The sequence below is a fragment of the Pithys albifrons genome, chromosome 28, assembly GCF_047495875.1.
Source record: "Pithys albifrons albifrons isolate INPA30051 chromosome 28, PitAlb_v1, whole genome shotgun sequence".
NCBI lineage: Eukaryota > Metazoa > Chordata > Aves > Passeriformes > Thamnophilidae > Pithys > Pithys albifrons.
This window is the reverse complement of record NC_092485.1, coordinates 6,580,696-6,598,680: the sequence shown is the minus strand read 5'-3', so window position 1 is coordinate 6,598,680 and position 17,985 is coordinate 6,580,696. Positions and strand designations below refer to the sequence as shown.

General features: G+C 56.0%; 1 protein-coding gene across 3 annotated transcripts; it reads right to left on the bottom strand.

Annotated features, from left to right (window-relative positions):
• Positions 1 to 438: 438 nt before the first annotated feature.
• On the bottom strand, positions 439 to 16,651 carry PPARD (peroxisome proliferator activated receptor delta). Of its 3 annotated transcripts, none has more exons than XM_071578527.1 (8): positions 16,599 to 16,651; positions 13,364 to 13,452; positions 6,230 to 6,458; positions 5,379 to 5,530; positions 4,544 to 4,682; positions 3,779 to 3,981; positions 2,989 to 3,442; positions 439 to 2,584 (listed from the first exon to the last, which is right to left on the bottom strand). In XM_071578527.1, exons 3-8 carry the CDS (start codon positions 6,357 to 6,359, stop codon positions 2,337 to 2,339), a joined length of 1,326 nt encoding a protein of 441 aa, XP_071434628.1. In that variant the 5' UTR covers positions 6,360 to 6,458; positions 13,364 to 13,452; positions 16,599 to 16,651; the 3' UTR covers positions 439 to 2,336. The 3 variants fall into 3 exon arrangements, with proteins under 3 accessions (XP_071434628.1, XP_071434630.1, XP_071434629.1); XM_071578529.1 differs by having other exon boundaries at positions 2,989 to 3,439; XM_071578528.1 differs by lacking the exon at positions 16,599 to 16,651 and adding an exon at positions 15,130 to 15,844.
• Positions 16,652 to 17,985: the final 1,334 nt, after the last annotated feature.

Below are 17,985 nucleotides of genomic sequence, written 5' to 3'. Positions count from 1 at the left end.
GACAATGGAACAGCTTCTCCCAGGGACACTCCAACAGGGGAGAGGGAAGTCTGGGGGTCTGCAGCTGCTCCCTGCAAACTCTTGAGTGTTCAGACAGCCGAGGGCAGAGCCTGGTGCCAGAATGTGGCCTGGCTGCTCCAGAGCTCATTCTTGCCCATCTTGGGGTGGTTTTGGCCAGGCTCAGCTCACTGCCCAGCTCCACCCACAGCATTTGGGGCAGGGAGAACTCAGCTCTGAGACTGGGACTCTGCTCAGAACTGGCTCTTTCTGCTGCCTTTAGTTTGCAGGCAGAAATGAGACCTGGGAATCTTGGCAAATCCTTGGAAATCACAGCAAAACCAGCAAATCCCATCACCTCTGCTGGAAACCCCCGCCACAGGCAGCCCCCCAGGTGCCACGAGAAATCCCATAAAGACAAGCTGGACGCTAAAAGGTTTTTAAATATTTAGTTAAGATTTATTTAAAGTTAAGTCAGTTTGTGGACACTATTTATATTATTAAAAACACTTGGAGGTTTGTACTTCTAGCAAAAATATACATTTCAGTTTGGGGGTTGTTACACTGTCAAGGAGGAAGAGCAAAAGTTCCCCAGGTGATGGGCATGAGTCCTGCATGTGGCCACGGTGGGGATGCCACCAGGGCTTTGGGAAGGGCAAGTGCCCCGGACTCCGTCCAGCACACACACATCTCTAGTGCCTTCCCCAGGAGGAGGGCTTCAAAGTGCTTCAGAAACAGTAATTCCTAACACCCCTGCGAGGTAGGGAAGGGAGGGGCTGGGCAGGGAAACAGGCATGGCAAGGAACTGGAGTGTGGCAGCAGGGGCGGGTTTTCCATCGTGAGCCCTGTGATGGGGTGGGGAAGCCCAGAGCTCTTCCCCTTTGGGTTTTAAAGGAATTATTGCACCAGGGAAATCTGCTACCCTGAAGAGTAGGAACATAAAATAAAACCCACTAATTTGCTCCCACAATCCCTCCTTGGGAATATCAGTATTTTAATAAGGCTGCTCAGGACACATGGGACCATGAGCTGCGGACACGTTAAGTGCCACTTCTAAGGTCAGACACCATTATCCGAGAGGGAAGCTGAGCCCTTCCCAGGTCCATCCTTTTCCCTGAGCCCAGGTGACACAGCCCCCCACACCGGGGGCCCAGCCCAGCCTGGGCAGCACCGTAGTGTTTCACTACAGCTGAGAGAAGTTGTGAGGTAAAGTCCCAGAACGATGCTGAGTTTAGGCAGAACCTGAAGCCTGGAGCTGTCCCTGCTCTCCGAACAGCAGAGGAGCTTCCCTGAACCGTCTGTGCCCACTGGGAAGCTCCTGCCCGTTCTGAGTATCCCACACGCTCCCTCCCAGTTTCTAAATCTTTAGCATTTATACTGGGGTTTACAGCTGTAAAGCTCTTTGCAACCAATGTACTAATGGATCCTTGTTCTCCCCCCCCAGAGCAGAGCCATTGGCATCGCAGGTCCTTTTCAGAGAGGAGAAACTGAGGCAGGACACCAAACCCTGACCAGCCCAAAGTCCTTAATCCTGTGCAGATGTTTTTGGTAACTCACATCTGTGCAGAACAGAGATTCCAGCCTCTGCTCTGAAGGTGAATTTTAATGAGCCAAATCCTTTCCCTCCCACCTCCTCATTCTTCATCTCATACTCAGGTGACAAGGAACACATTTCCTCTGGAACGAGGGCACCAGCAGCAAATGCTCCTACACAGCACTTGGGAAGGCAGAGCTCACAGTCTCTCTGGGAGAGAGGAACACATCACACAGCACAGGGGGCTGCTGCTGAGGGTCTCTGCTAGGACAGCCTTACCTGCGTTCAAATACTTCAACTTTTCTTTGGGAAAGAGAGAAACATCCTTTCATCACAACTGGCCAAGACTTTGTGGCTCAGGACTACGTCTTCAGAGTGCAAACAAGAAAATACAGACACGGTGTAAGTGCTGCTGCTGGTCTCACCAGACCCTTCACCTCGCTTGGGTCTCCAAAGGACCAGAGCTCCTCCCGCCCTGGGGGCCTGGGGTGCTGCAGGACCCCCCCCTGCCTGTGCCACGTAAACTGCGCGGCCTCTCCAGAGGCGGCAGGAGCAGCTGGAGCTGGGCCATGGTAACGGAAACGGCAGCTGTGGAGATTTGTTAGTGTGCCTTAACGGAAGCCCTGGCCAAGCAGGAGGTGGCCTCAAACCCTGACAGCATCTTGCCCCATGTACCGTACGTTGGGGTCACGTAGAAAAGAGTTTCCAGTAGAAGAAATGGAAGACACTGGGAAGGGTTTTCTTTTTTTCTGTACAAAGAGTCTTGACAGGAATCCATGGCTTCATTCTCACAAGTAACAGGTCCTTAGTACATGTCCTTGTAGATCTCCTGCAGAAGTGGGTGCAGAGATGTCTCTGTCTCTGTCTTCTTGATCTTCTGCACCAGCTGGGCGTGTTCTGTCACCAGCTGGCGTAGATCTGCCATCTTCTGCAGCAGCTTGGGAAAGAGGTACTGGGCATCTGGGTGGTTGGACTGTAGGTGGAACTCCAGGGCTCGCAGGATGTTGTCTTGGATCTCCTCCACCTGCTTCACGTTCATCAGGCCAGGACGGTCTGTGGAGAGGAAGCACAGTAGCTGCAGGGTCATGGTACAGCCTTGCAAAGCACAGGCTCCTCCTGGGGACAGGAAACTGGGGACTGTAACCCACCCTCTGTGGCTCCAACCTCATCAGCTAGAAAGGGGAGAAGTGTGCCCTTGGACAACTTATCCCACAGCAGCACAAAACAAGGAGATGCCACTTCTACACTCCTTACTCTTGGTCCAAGCTTGCCAGGCGTATCTGCCACAGAGAAGCTTTGGTTTTGAAAGTGTTCAGTTCTTCTCTCGTGCCCCTGAGACAGCCCTGGCTGACCTCAGGGCCAGCTGCAGCTCAGCTCCCCAAGCCCCCTCTGAACCACCTACCTCTAAGTAGGAGGGGCTCTTCCTCACCCTGGCATGGCCAAGAGCACCCGCTCACCTCCGCACAGGATGATGGCAGCCACAAACAGGGACAGGTCACTGTCATCCAGCTCCAGCGCGTTGAACTTCACAGCAAACTCAAATTTGGGCTCCATAATCTCGTTGAAGGGCTTGCGCAGGCTACGCAGGAACTCCCGGGTCACAAAGCCATTCCCATTGGCCACCAGCAGCCCATCCTTGTTCATGATGGAGGCCAGCATGGCGAAGATGGCCTCGTGCACCCCATACTTGAGCAAAGTCACTTGGTCATTCAAGTAGAGGCCTATAAAGCTGGGGATGCTCTTGGCGAACTCCGTGAGCTCCCGCACAGTCTCCACCGTGGTGCACTGGCAGCGGTAGAAGACATGCACCCCAATCTCCTTGTAGGGGGGAATGCCATTCACCAGTTGCTTCCACACTAGCCCCTTCTCTGCCTGCCACAAGGTGTCCATGTCGTGGATCACAAAAGGCTGCTTGAACAAGAAGCAAGTTAGGACTCTGCTGGGGGGACTCGAGTTGGCAGCTCTGCACAGGACACTCAATTTTGTCTGCCTGTCCTTGTGCTGTTCCCTGTCTCTGGGGTTGACAATGCTCAGGCAGTCTGCCCCCATCCACCCACCACAGCACAAGTCTGCACAGCAATGGGACTTTTCCCAGCAAGGGGCAGGACATGCAGAGACCACCTGGCAGCAGGTGGGCACCAGTGTATGTGGAACAGCTACGGCAGGAGAGAGATGTGCAGCATCTCCCAGAGAACAGCCCTCTGTGCTGGCCACGGCCAACCCCACCTGCCCAGGGAGGGAACTTACTGGGGTGCTGCTGGCCTTCCCTGTCAGGATACCTCTTGCCTTCTTTTTGGTCATGTTGAAATTCTTCAGGTAGGCGTTGTAGATGTGCTTGGAGAAAGCTTTCAGGTCAGCCACCTGTGGGTTCTGGCAGCCAGTCTCGCTCGCTGTCAGCCCTGCCACCAGCTTTCTCTTCTCTGCCTCTGGCATACGCCCGAAGCGGATTGCTGGAGGGGCCAAACCAGTGGGTCAGGACAGTGGGGTGACCCCAGGAGATGCATCCAGAGAGGCAGCAGTTTGTTCTGCCACCGCAGACGGACAGGCCTGCTGAACACCTGCACAACACAACGCCTCTCTAGGCCACAGCTCCTCCAGCATCAACACATTCACGAAACAGCCACTGCTGCTTCCCTTACACTGGACTCCCATCCCACTCCTCTGGCTCTACCACCAACCCACACTAACACCTTTGCTTGGACGAGACTAAATGGTTACACCTTAAGTTTTAAAATCGTGGCACATAAGAGCAATCTGTGTGTCTAGTTCCCTCTGGGACAGTTTGTAAGGGACAGCCACGTGCCAGCAGCTGTTCTACATGGTAGAAATGAACAGCCCCTTCTCATACAGAAGGGGATGAAGAGTCAAAAGCTTGAAACACTGGGTTTGAATGATCCCTAAGCAAGGAGAGTCATGGGCTAAAGCACAGCCTGCTATATGCACCCTTCACAGGAGGGCAGCTGGTCCCATGTCACCCAGCCAGCCAGGTCTGTGGCCAGCAGTGACACTCACCGTTGTGTGACATGCCCAGGGAGAGGCATTTCTGGAAGCGGCAGTACTGGCACTTGTTTCGGTTCTTCTTCTGGATCTTGCAGCTCCTCTCACACTTCTCGTACTCCAGCTTCATGCGGATTGTCCGGCGGAAGAATCCCTGCAGGCAGGGAGCAGGGGGACATGGAGCAGCAGTGTTACTGCCTGTGGTTTGGGACCAGGCTGATTTGTTAACCCCAGGAGCCTCAGTGAGGTTCAGGCAGGTGAGCAGGGGCAGCCCTGGGTCTCTGATGCAAGCAGAGCCTCTACCCCAGGGAGAGGGACTGCAGAGGAGGAAGCGTGGAGGGAAGCCCCTGGCCTGGTGCTGTGTGACACTGCCAGCCACCAGAGGGAGGAACAAGCCATGGGCCAACCCTGGCCTACAGGAATGTCTGGCAGGACCTGGGCTGCTAACACATCTTTGCCGGATCTGCTGTGGGGGAAAGTATTCCAGAAGCACATCCAAGCTGCAGCTGGTGATCCCAGGGGGATAAACACACAACTCACTGCTGATCTGCAGCAGAGACATCTTTAAAAGCAAACTTAGGGTCTTTGTGGGGACAGATGGATTTGCCTTACAAAGTAAAGCATGACGGGACAGTATTTGTGTCATACAGGTCTCAGCCATCTTCCCAGGGCAGCACTTGCTGCCTGCCTGTACTTGTCACATTCTCTGGACAGGTTCAAATGAGATTTTTACACTCACTCCATCCTTCATCACTGTTTTACTGCAAATCTGCTTGTTTGAGGAGGCAGCCCAGTCCCTGGGGTCTGTCCTGCTTGGTGCAGCTGAGCCCAGCCCTCCCCAGGGACGCACCTTGCAGCCCTCGCAGGCGTGCACGCCGTAGTGGAACCCCGAGGCTTTGTCTCCACACACCCTGCACTCCACATTCAGCACTCCCGGGGCCGCCTCCTCGCAGCCCATCTGCAGCTGGTCCGACAGCGAGGGAGAGGAGCTCTGTGACATGTCTGCAAACACACACAGGGACACGTCCTTCCACGTCACAGCCACAAGCTCCTGGTGTGGCCGGCTCCCCCAGCCATGGGGCTGAGCAGGGATTTCCAGCCCTGTCCTGCCTGCCACTGGCATTGCATCCAGCCAATTACCCTGGAATCAGACACTGGCTGCAGGCAGATGTACAGAGCCAAGAGTGCCCCCAGAAGCTGACACTCCATATCAATGCTCATTTATTTCCTTTGGCATTCATGTCCAGGCAATGAAACACAACCAGCAGATTTTATAATCCTTGGTTGGCCAGCTGCTGGCGCAGGGCTGCCCTGGCATGTCCAGGGTTTTAGAGGAGCCTCTTCAGCAGACACAAACCTTCTCTCCAAGCTCCTACAATCACTTGCCACTGAGGACTTCAAGAAGTGTCTAAGGAAACGTTCCTAAGCACCTTGGGAGGCCCTTCACTCTGAGGCACAATGTTACCTGCCTGTCCTTTTCATTTCCACTCTGCAACCCATTGCCAATGACTGTGCAGTCACCACAGAGCAAGAAATAAGCCTCTCCATAACTTGGTGCATTATTTCACAAAAGGACGAGATTAAAACCAGCTGAACTCCACTCATGGATATGTTCTCTGCCCTTGCAGCTGAGCACACTGCCTGGGGGCTGTGGCTGCCTGGATGCTCTGGGGACAGACAAGCTCCTGTGGCTCCACTTACCTGTGTAGCTGCTTGAAGGCAGTGAGCTGTCTGGTCCTCCAGTTGGGTCTGAGGCTCTGCCTGCCACCATCACTGCCTCTTCCTCTTCCTCTTCTTTGACCTCAGGTACTTCCTCCTGTAGTTGTTCCATAACTGATCACCCCTCAGTGCCAAGACTGCAATCCCTGTCATAGCTCTGGCATCATCCGTGTCTATCCGAGATGGACCCCACCAGGCTGTTCCTGCTACCCTGCAGGACATTGGAGAGAGGCTGGGTCAGCACTGAGTGCCCACATGGAGCAGCTCAGCAGCAGGACAGTGTCACCAACCACGCCAGTCCTGCTCTGCGCTTGCTCCTCAGCCAGTGAGACACGCAGAGCTGGGGACCTTTAAGGACCTCTTTGCACTCTGGAATAAACATTCTGTAAGACTCAAGGAAGCAAAACCACACAGAATGTATTTAAAGGCCAGCAGACAGAACCCAGACAACAAACGAGCTCAAATGCCACCCAGGGACCTGGAGTCCCCAGCTTGCAGAACACCCATAGCAGAAACACTGCCCCAGACATCATCTGCCAGAGCCTCCAGGGCCCTGGGATGTCACAGCAGCAGCCAAGGCCAGAGTCTTTCAAAGCCAACACCTCCAGAAGGGTCAAGGTAGGGCTGGCTTCAGCCTGCATCCCTACCCAGTCATGGCAGAGACCAGGAGCAGCGGCTGAGCAGGGTGCTGTGTGCCCGTGGGGGGCAGACGCTGGGGGAGCAGGGCTCTGGCTTGAAGCCCCTGGCCCGTGTGAGCCATCTGCAAGACTGATGGCTTTCTGCTGGCCCTGCGCTCATGCTCCTTCCCATCACAGCTCTGCCAGTTACAGCCTTTGTGTTTGTTTCCACTTGGCTCCTCTGCCAAGAGCTGCTGGATTGAACGTGTTGCTGTTGCTCTGCGCAGCTGCTGGGACGTGCTCAGGCACGGGGTCCCGCAGCACGATCCAAACAGCCACACAATCCAACCAGTGTCTTAATCCTGGGTTTCCTGTGGGAGGAACATCCCCATCCTACCCGCCCCGCGCTTCCGCTCCTTGTTTGCCTTACTGTAGCCCAAGGAGCCCACAAAAAGCTCAAGCTGTGCAAACGATGCATCACCATTACCATGGCTATTGCAGAGCCATTCCCACCTCCCTCCCAGCCGCGTGGATCTTGCCTGAACACACAGTTTGTGCTGCAACAACCCAGCAATCGTTTACTTCCAGATCTTTAATTCTAAACTGATTCTTGCTTGAGTAATTAGTATCTCAAGCCCAGCTCATGCAGAGTTCCATCCACTTTCTTAAATGAGCTACTTTTAAGCAGAGAAATATCCATCAGGAAAGCCACTAAAATCCAGGTTCCACCAGGAAAGACTCAATTTGCAGGCCCAAGTTAAACCAATGCAGCAACTCACAGGGGCCTTGTACAAGGGCAACCCAAAGCTCTGGGATGGTCCTTGGTGGCAGGAGCAGGCAGAGGGGTGCTCCCTTCCTGTGCCTCTGCACAAGCACTGAGGGACCTTTGAAGGGCTGTGTTATCCTTGGCCTCCACTCACACATCCAACACAGTGGGACATGGCACACAGGCAGGAAAACCTGTTCATTGGAGATGGAGAGTAACGAGCTCGATCGTTTTCAAGGTTATGTATAAATGATTATACAAATGTCAGGGAAACACTTTTGCCACGAAGAGCAGTCAGAGGGGGAAGCTTGTGGCAGGAGAAATTTGTCTACAGTGGAAAATCCATCCTACAGCAGCTTAATGAGGAGCTCATTACATCCCTTTTGTCCTGGCATCCAACACAGGCTCCACACTTTAAACACAGTGCTGACAGAGCTCCTGCTTTGCCCCAGATGCCTCATGGGGCACATTGCCATTGGAATACTGTGAGCACATCCCTGGAATGCCGTCCTCAGAGCCGTGTGCTCCCAGCGTGGCAGCAAGTTTTTGACACAGAGCTTCCTCCCCAAACCCCACCAAAGCAACTCCAAAACTGTGCTTGGAGTTGGTCTTAAAGAGGTATGAGGAGGGGGGAAACAGAGGGTGAGATGTGCACAGACAGCATTGTGGGGGTCAAGCTAAGGCTCCCCATGTGCACACAGGCATGACAGGAAGGATTTGGAGAGTGGCAGGAGAGGCAGAGAGAGAAAAGCTTTCATCAGAAGGTTCCAAATGTACTGTCTGAATATATTTTTGCAGGCCAAGAGTACAGGCGCCAGGGCAGAGGGAAGTTGTTTGCACACCTGCCTCTCCCTTAGCCCTTCTCCTGTTTTCTAAACAACAGAGACAGAGGGAGAGGACTGCAAAAGAAGATCGATCTCGCACGGGAGGCCACACCCCCTGCCTTTGGCATATGAAGGGCCAAGGCAGCTGCTGCCTGCAGGAAGGGCCGGGCACAGGCCGTGCCTGCACACCCCTGCAAGGAGCTGGTGGCTGCGCAGGGCCCCTGGCGAGAGGGACCCCAGCCCTCACCTCTGGCCAGGGGCAGCAGCAGGCAGAGACTGCAGGGCCTCGCCAAGGATTCACACGTTCCACTCCATTCCCCTGCAAGCCCCACACTTGCAATCAGGGTGTCCTGGGGAGCTGGAGTTCTCCAGAGGTTTGTCCAAGCTCTCTCCATCTGAGCACAGGGAGGGACCTGCCCTGCCAGCTCTGCAGCCAGAACCTTTGTGGGACAGCACTGCGGACGACGGAGGATGGTCAATAACCCAACTTCACCCTAAGACCTCTCCAGCCACTTGGTGCCCCCACAACCAGCAGTCAAGTGGACAGAGCAGGATCAGAGAGAACTCAATCTCCTTCCCTTGGCTAAGGAGCCCCTCACCAAAACACAAGCCTCAAGCTGCAGGAGAAGGGCAGGGATTTCTGCCCAACACAGACACCCACTCCTTTTTTCCGTTCAGCAGCTGTCACAGAACAGTGATGGAAACAAGGATGAAGACTGTGAATTCCTTCCTAAGCTTCACCAGAGAATCCAGCAAAGCTGCTTTCCTTCCTCTTCCCACAGGATGGGAATGAGCAAGAGGGCAAACGTCTTGTGACTCGCTCTGCCTTTGCCTCAATCCCTCTTCCAAGGAGCTCTGGTAACCCTGGCTGAGCCACTGGCTCACTCCCAGGAGCCTGCAGCCCAAGAGGGAGGGTGTGTTTGCTGGCTCTGGGCTTGGGCTCGTGCCTGCCAGCTGCAAACAGCGTGGGCAACAGGTCTGTCTTTCCTAGAAGCTGGCATCTACACCAAGCTAAAACACTGGTGGGAACAGGGAGAGAGATGTGACACAGGGGGAGCAAAAAAACAGGAATAAAAGTTAAAAGGTGATAAATCTTTGGTGTGACTTCCCTGCAAGAAGGCAGTACTTTTCCAGAGCTGAGCAAGATCCAAGTGTCCAGTTCATTAACCCACAGCTTGTGCCTCTGTGGCCCGGCAGCTTCTGCTGCTGACTGGCACCAAGACCCTGGAGCCAAGGTCAGAGTTCCCAGGCAAAGCCAAGTGTCAAAGAAAGGTCCGAACCTCCCAAGGTCAAGGCACAGAGTGGATCTGTTCAAAGCAGTTGTTTTTATTCCTTTGGACAAGAATGTTAGCCAAATTCACAGCCAACAGAAGCAGAAGAGACAAGATGAGAACTCAGCCCTCCACAGGGCAGTGCTGTGACGTGCAGCACATTTTCAGTCCACAATCAAAAACGAACCTGAATCCACAAAGGAGATGTGATTGCTGGTTGAGCACCTCTTCCAGACTTCCCTCAGGTTGTGTCACTGCTTCCGAGATCTGCTGATCAAGTACCAGTTTCTGTTCCTCCTCTTACACATCAGCTACCACTAATAAAAGCCAAATAAGAGCTAAGCAGATGCTGCAATACAGGAAAGGCAACTAAGTGCACAAAACAGGAGAGACAAACAGTGAAAAAATGTTTGTGTTTGTTCCTGGGAGAACAGCATGCCTCCATGTCAGCCAGTGAGATCTCAGCAGCACTTACTGGCTGAGTGCTTCCTTCCTTACTCAAAGTCTTGGCTGCAGGGCAGGCCACACACAGAAACAGACTACTAAACCTAGCAGGGAACAGCCTACCCACACAGCCCTGACCAGGATGGACATTCTGGGCCAGATTTTCCCCCTTGAAGCACTTTTTCGGATGCTGGACCATGGCCCAGAGTCCAGTCCTGTGATTCTCTCTCCAAGGCTGGCCACCTGCGTTTCCCTAAGTGTGAGCCCTGCCAACCAAGCAGCAGGGTGCTGCCAGAGCTGCCATTACCACGCTGCTGCTAATTACTCAGGGACATGTGACACAGGGTGCAGGAGATTCCCTCGAGCAGCCAGGCTTGCCAAAATGAATCACACATCGACTGCATGTTTTAACTCACCCACTTCCGGGGCACTGAGGGGAAAAACAAACCCTGCTAAAAAGGTTATGAAACTTGCTGGGTTCTTCTCCTTTCCATGATTGATGCTGTTCCCAAAGGTAGGTCGCAGGATATTGCTGCAGAAGCAACTGCTTTCTTGTCTGTGCTGGGTTTGTTCAGAGCACAAGAGGTATCTCAGACAAAGGAACAAATCAGACTTTGGGCACTGAACTTTCAGGCATGTGCAAAGCAGGGTCTGCCAGGCTGTTTGCCAGGAGTTGCAGCCATTCCTGGCTCCAGCAGGTTCAAAGGCACACTTGAGATATGCTCTGAGATCTTGAGATGGTATTTTACTGGGAGACAGGAATCATCCCTGCACACCTCTCCAGCAAAGAGACTCTGCCCTCATCAGGCTCCACAGCTGCTGTTGGCAGAAGGGCAGTGGCAGGACGAGTTGTCAGCTCGTATTTGAAGTGCTGCTCCGTGACCTTCAGCAAATCCTGTCAAGTCCCATACCTCCATTTCCTTCATCATCAAAAAACCCCCAACCAAAACCAAAACCCACCACAGAAAAACAAACCTAGTACTTCTACAGTGCTCCCTTGCTGATCCTCCCCTTGCTGCATTAGCTTATGGAGACAGCAGGTTTTGGAAGTGCAGAGCAATTGATCAGTGCTAAGCATCATTGTTTATCCCTGTATTATGGATTTGACACCTACTCACAGTCACGGCCTACCCAGTCCCCAGTCAGCACCTCACACTGCTCGTGACCGTCTTCTCCTGTTGACATTCCTGTATGAGGCATTTCCAGGATGACTTTCACCAAATAAATGAGCATGTCTCATCTGGACAACTGCTGACTGGTATTTGTGCTTTGCTGTCAAGTCAGGACAGCCCAAAGCACCCAGGGCCAGGAGGGGCATGTGGGTCTGACCCACTGGAACAACAACAGCAGCCAAGAAACAAGCAGGTGCTGAAAAGGTGACACCACTGGAGCTTCTCAGCACTGGAAAGGGCACAGAAGTGCTGCTATTTCAGAAGACCACTAAGCCTGGCAAGGAGAAAGAACCATCCTCCTGCGGCGCAGAGCACAGCAGAGGTGGCTGTGACGCTGTGGTGATGCTTTGGGGTCACTGCAAACCCAGCACACACATGCCAGAGAAGCTGTCTAGGATATAATGCTCCCCTTTCCTTTACTATCCTGAAGGTGAGGAGAGGCTGGGGGCTCAGAACTCCCTGAACCACTGCAGGATGATGCTTTCACATACTGTTGAGTCCTCTTGGTTGTACTCCAGGGCTGCCGGTTTGCTTAAGGACCCCTTGTCCTCCTGAACCTTAGCAGGACATGTGGAAAGATCTGGTTTCAGGAACATCAGTAATTATAGAACAGGGATGACGAGGGAGGAGCTCATGGGAACAGCAACAGCACTTCCCAAGACAAACAGTGGGCACAGGGTGTTACAGACTCAGAGTTGCATTGAAATGGAACTCCCAGAAAGTGGTGAGTGGAACAAGCTGATGCTGCCAATGGGAGCACTGCTGTCAGTCAGTGAAGCCACCTTTTGGCAGCACTGTGTGCACCAGGACACATCTTAGCTTTCCCCAAAGTCTCAGTGTCACTGGGACACCAGGAACACTCATCTCTGCTTTGGATGGGGCAATCAGCTCCCTAGAAAAGCAGTGGGAGGCAGAAAAGCAGCAGTGGGCTGATGTGTTGCTCAGGATCACACACACATGAGCACAGCCCTCTGTCTGGAGTCAAACACCCAGCAGGCCCCCAAGTTTTACTGCTTAGGCTGCCAGTGCTCCCAGATCCACGAAAACACCCACAAAACCAGCAGCAAAACCCCTTTGCAGAGACAGGTTTAAATATCACGGGTTAACCAGGAAAAAAGAATCCCTCAGCCAGTAAATTTTGTTATGTTTACACTTGGCCTCACAGAAAAGTGCTTTTGGTTTTGTAGACCTTAGCAGAGTCTCCTGGGCAGCCGCTGCAATCCCAGAATGCAGCTGACAGAGAGCAATTGTGCCCAGCACGAGTTCCGATGATTCAGCAGGGCCAGGAACGTGCCCAGCGAGACGGACCAAACATCTCCGTGTCCGCTGCAGCTCCACTTCAGCCACGGAGCAGGAAAACAGAGGGGCAGGTCTGACTGCACAGGCTCCACAGGAAAACAGCCAGAGAACATCAGAATCACTCTGCTACAAAAACCAGTTCAACACCCTCTCAGGGAACTCGATGGGAATGCTGTTCCCTTACTATTTTTGGCCATATTCACACAGCAAGAGCTGCCTGGAGAACAGACATTTCCCTGCCCGTGCCCGCTGAGCCCCTCGCTCAGACCCCTCTCCTCGCCCGGCTTTGTCTGACACCAGCAGATGGCAGCGACACCGCCAGTGTCTGTGCTGGGGGATTGGTTCCCCACACGCAGCCCTGGAGCTCATGTGCCCTCCCCTTATCTAACAAGAGCCAATATCAGTCATAAACATCAGCGAAATAATCAAATATTACATTACTATGCTGTGACAAGCAAGAGCCAGGTGTGAACAACAGGATTAGACCACGGTCCTCACAACCTACTCCTAAGGTCACCTGTAAAGATCATATCCAGAAACTGAACAAAAGTAACACATAGTTTAAATTTACAGTGAAATTTAAGAATGGTTACATTCATGGACCAAAGTGGAACTTGCCAAAAGCAAACTGCCCTTCCCAGGCTCTTCCTTATCCCAAGGTTTTGGAAACATGGGGAGGGTAAGTGCCTGGTCAGCTGCCTGCAGGGGAAGGGGCAGCGTTACCTCTGCAGAGGAGCTGTCCTTGTCTGCCCGTCCCCAGGAGCCACCGCTCGGTCACCATGTCAGCACGGGGAGCCGAAACCTGGAGCAATCTGCAAGAGGACAGAGCACGGATTTCCACAGCTGTGCTGAAGGCCAGATATTTATGCCGCTGGGAGCACTGGGCTGGGTCCAGCAGCAGCTCTGAAATTTAAACACACACTCCCTCTACTGCACGTGGTCGCAGCGTCTGCCCCAGGACTGGGAGGGAGAGCAAAGCCCTGGCAGTCTCAGCAGGGACTGCCCCAACCCCTCACCAGCCTTTGAGCATCGGGGGGTCACCTTTGCCTCATGTCACCTTCAGTCAGAGGCTGATGGCCCTGAGCTTTTATGACAATGCACAAAGTTGATGCTAGAAAAGGGTCTGTGGGGGCCATAAGGTGGCTTGTTTACTCAGCTTGCTTAATCCACCTTCAGAAGGCTGCCAGAAAGTTCCTGCAACTTTAATGAACTTCCCTCTCAGATGGCTGAAACTTAAGGATTTGACAGAGTTCATTCACTCTTCTTGGTTTTCCTGATAACTTTGCCTTATATAAATTCCGGCTCAGAAGAGACCAATGCTGGAAAAATGTCTTATGAGGCTTTGAACTAGAGGACTTAGAGAAAATATGTCCTATTTTTAGACAGTTATGCAGACTAACTGGACTAAAACACTAAACAAAGATGTTGTGAACACGATGCTAGTTGCACCCACATACCCTCCCTGACATTACCCAGGCCCAGCTGCCCCTCCCACCCCAGTGGAAAGGCCCCGTTTCGTGTTGCTGCCCCAGACACCGGGTGGCTCCCAAGGCAGCCGAGCACCAGCCCCAAACCGGCACCCCAGTGCCAGCTCTGCAGGGACCTGTGAGTGCTGGGCCCAGGGTGAGCCCCCAGTGCCACCCTGGGTGTCAGCCCTTCTGGCTCTGACACGGCACCAGGAGCTGCAGCTGCTCAGCAGAGGAGGAAAAAAGAACACGACTCCCCTGCCCCAAACCCCGAGGCTCCCTGAGGGTGGAGGGAGTTCCCTACGGCACCACCCGCGGGAGGGCACAAGTGAGAGATCCAAAAATACGGCCCCAGGCCCCTGCACTGGAGCATCATTCGTGTCAGGACTGCTTGTTCTTGTGGTCAGTGATGTCAAAGTCACAGCTCCTCTTGAGGGCAGCGATTGCTCTCACTCAGAGGTGGGGGGGCCACCAGCCTCTCTCTCAGTGTGCCATAAAATGGCCCTCAGGACCTTCACTTCTGCAGCCCCGTGTTACAGCCACAGCAGGTCCTCATCCCTTCTCTCCCAACATGGAAGGTGCTTTTCCTAAACAATCCTGACAAAATTTCTCTTTAACCTTCCTGACAAGAAACAACACTAAAGCCATTCCAGCCCCACTGGTGCATCAGGAATCAGCTTCCTCCACCTCTGCCTGCAGTAAAGCCCATCCTCATTCAGGAACACAGCACAGCCTTGACACTGTCAGCGAGGGCTGAATCACACACAGGGAGTGCACAGATCACACCCTGAGCTCTCTCCCATGGCACACCAGTGCTTGGCTGCTGCTGCTGCCAAGGATCTGAGAATTAAAACAAAATGACTGGCTCACCTTGTCCCGCTCACAGCTGAATGCCAGGGCATGCCCATCACACCACACACACGACAACACTTGCACCAGCTCAGCAGGGCACGGAGGGAACCTGCCAGCACCTCCCTCTTGGACTCCTCTTTTGATGTCCCTGCCTGACACATGGGAACTCACCGGGAAACTTCCACCTCAGCACAGCCCGGAGCGTGTTGGCACAGAAGATTCTCTGCCAAAGGCAGCAAGGGATTGGCACGGAGAGGGCGTGTGGAGAGGAGAGCAGAGCAGAACCCAGAAATGGACAATGGGCTGCCTCAACCCACGGGTCACTCTTTAGAGACCAACACTGCAGCCAGCCCTGGGATTGCCACTCACGGGGCAGCCACCACTCGCATCCCTCTGGATTGCCACGAGCACATCCAACACTTTCCTGCCTCTCTGCCCATCCAGGCCTGTTCACAGAACCTGTTCTAACACATGGGGGCCCAACAGACCGATTCATTCCCACAAGCACGTCCTTTATCTGGGATCTCAGGGAAAGTGGGAACAGAATGGGGACATACGATGGATGAGAAAGGACTGTCAGATGCTTCCTTTTTGAGCAGCCCCTCACCAGATGATCTGTTGACAGACCATCCCGGCCCTCTTGCTCCCCTCCTTCCAGCCCCAGACCCCAGCAGTGCCCCTCACTGGTACTCCCCATCTCCAGCCCAACTCCCCTCTGCCACCTCACGCTGACCCAGAAGACCCACACATTGTACCCCTCAGTCTCCTCCCGTGTGGACCACGTCCCCTCCTCCGTCTGCCCTGATTTCCCAGGCAGGAACTGAACCCTAAAGTCACCAGCACTCCCCTATTCCAGCTCCTCGCACCCACGGCCCTTCTGCTCCAACCCCAGTTCCTCACGCCCCCCGCCCTGTCCCAGCCCCTGCCCCAGCTGGCCCTCAGTCCCAGCCGGCCCTCAGCCCGTGCCCACCGCTACCCCCGCCCCAGCTCTCCCCCAGCCCGTGCCCAGCCCCGGCTCTCCCCCCATCACTCCCCTCAGTCCCAGCCCCAGCCCCAGTCCCAGTCCCAGCCCCAGTCCCAGTCCCAGTCCCAGCCCCGGCTCTCCCCCCAGCTCTCCCCTCAGCCCCAGCCCCAGTCCCAGCCCCATCTCTCCCCCATCTCTCCCCTCTCCCCCATCTCTCCCCTCAGCCCCATCTCTCCCCTCAGCCCCGGCTCTCCCCCATCTCTCCCCTCAGCCCCGGCTCTCCCCCATCTCTCCCCTCAGCCCCATCTCTCCCCTCAGCCCCGGCTCTCCCCCATCTCTCCCCTCAGCCCCGGCTCTCCCCCATCTCTCCCCTCTCCCCCATCTCTCCCCTCAGCCCCGGCTCTCCCCCATCTCTCCCCTCAGCCCCGGCTCTCCCCCATCTCTCCCCTCAGCCCCAGCCCCGTCCCAGCCCCAGCTCTCCCCCATCTCTCCCCTCTCCCCCATCTCTCCCCTCAGCCCCGGCTCTCCCCTCAGCCCCAGCCCCGTCCCAGCCCCAGCTCTCCCCCATCTCTCCCCTCTCCCCCATCTCTCCCCTCTCCCCCATCTCTCCCCTCAGCCCCGGCTCTCCCCCATCTCTCCCCTCAGCCCCGGCTCTCCCCGCTCCCGCCCCGCTCACCTCGCGCTCGGCCCCGCTCGCGCCGCCGCCCCCGCCCCGCACGTCACCGCGCGCCCCCTGACGCACCGCACGGAGCGCGGGGCCAATCGCGGCCGCCGCTGGCGCCTCGAGCGCGCGTCACCACGGCAACGGCCCCGCCCCCTGCCGGGCAGCGCCGGCACTGCACCCCCCCCGCGGGCGCGGGGCCTCATGGGAAGTGTAGGCGCTGCCTGCGAGGCGGGGCCGGGGGCGGGGCCGGGGGCGGGACCCGGACAGGGGGCGGGGCCGGTGCAGGGCCGGGGGCGGGGCCGGTGCAGGGCCGGGGGCGGGGCCGGTGCAGGGCCGGGGCCGGGCTGGGGCGGCCACCGTGGCCGGGGAGGGTCCGTCGCCGCCGGTCGCTTCGAGCCAAGCCCCGCAGCGCCTGCGGGCGGTGCGGGCAGAAGGACGGTGGCGCCCGGGGGCCGCACTGTCCGCGCAGCCCGTGCGGGTTTCAGCCGGTGCCTGCGGGAGCGCCGGGCTCAGCCCCTCCCTGCTCCCCACCCTGGGGCTGGGCCCGCGGGCGGTTGGTGCTGCCCGTGCTGTGCGCCGGGATGATCTGACAGGTGATGTTACAGAAAGCACCGCCCGGTGCCCCCCGCAGTCCTGTCGGAGCAGCGCAGAGCGCGGGCCATGCCCTCGGGACGGGGTTGCGATGAGGAACAGGGAGAGAGGGAGGATGCCACCAGTGCATTTCCACCCAGCCTGTTTCCTGCCCGGCCTTTGGCACCCTCCGCTCCTGCTGTGCCTGCGGATCACACGGAGCAGCTTTGCCGGGGTCACCCCGGGCCGCCACAGCGGTTTGCACCGCGGCACCCGCGTGACGCCGTGGGGCAGAGCCCAGCCTGGGGGCAGAGCGGGCAGGGCCCCCTCCGCCAGCAAACGCCGCTCCGTGCAGGGATCCCGTGTCCAATGGTCCGGCCGGAATGGCACAAGGCAGGGCAGGGACCGCTCGTGGGGCCACACAGGGCTCAGCACCACACCCTGCTGTGTCCCCTCGCACTGGAACACGGAGCAGCGACGACTTTGCCCTGCAGCCCCCGCACCGCCCTGCCCTTGCTGAGCACCAGCACCGCTGTGCGGGACCGGGCACGGGGCCACCCACACCCCGGGCACACAGAGCGCTTTGTTCCGGCCACGATGGAAAAGAACTGAGACACTGTGGGAGGGGGGAACGCCCAGAGTCGCCCGGAGGAAACAGATCGTAATCTCCCCCAAGAACTGTGGCCGTTCTGCCTGAGAACGGGGCTCGCTCCAAGGGTCTGTTCCAGATGGGACCCTCTCGCGATCGGGGGCTCTGTGCCCTGGACAATAAAGACCCCAAAGACACAGGTGGTTGGGACTGTACTTAAAGAGCTGCTTGGGAAAACTA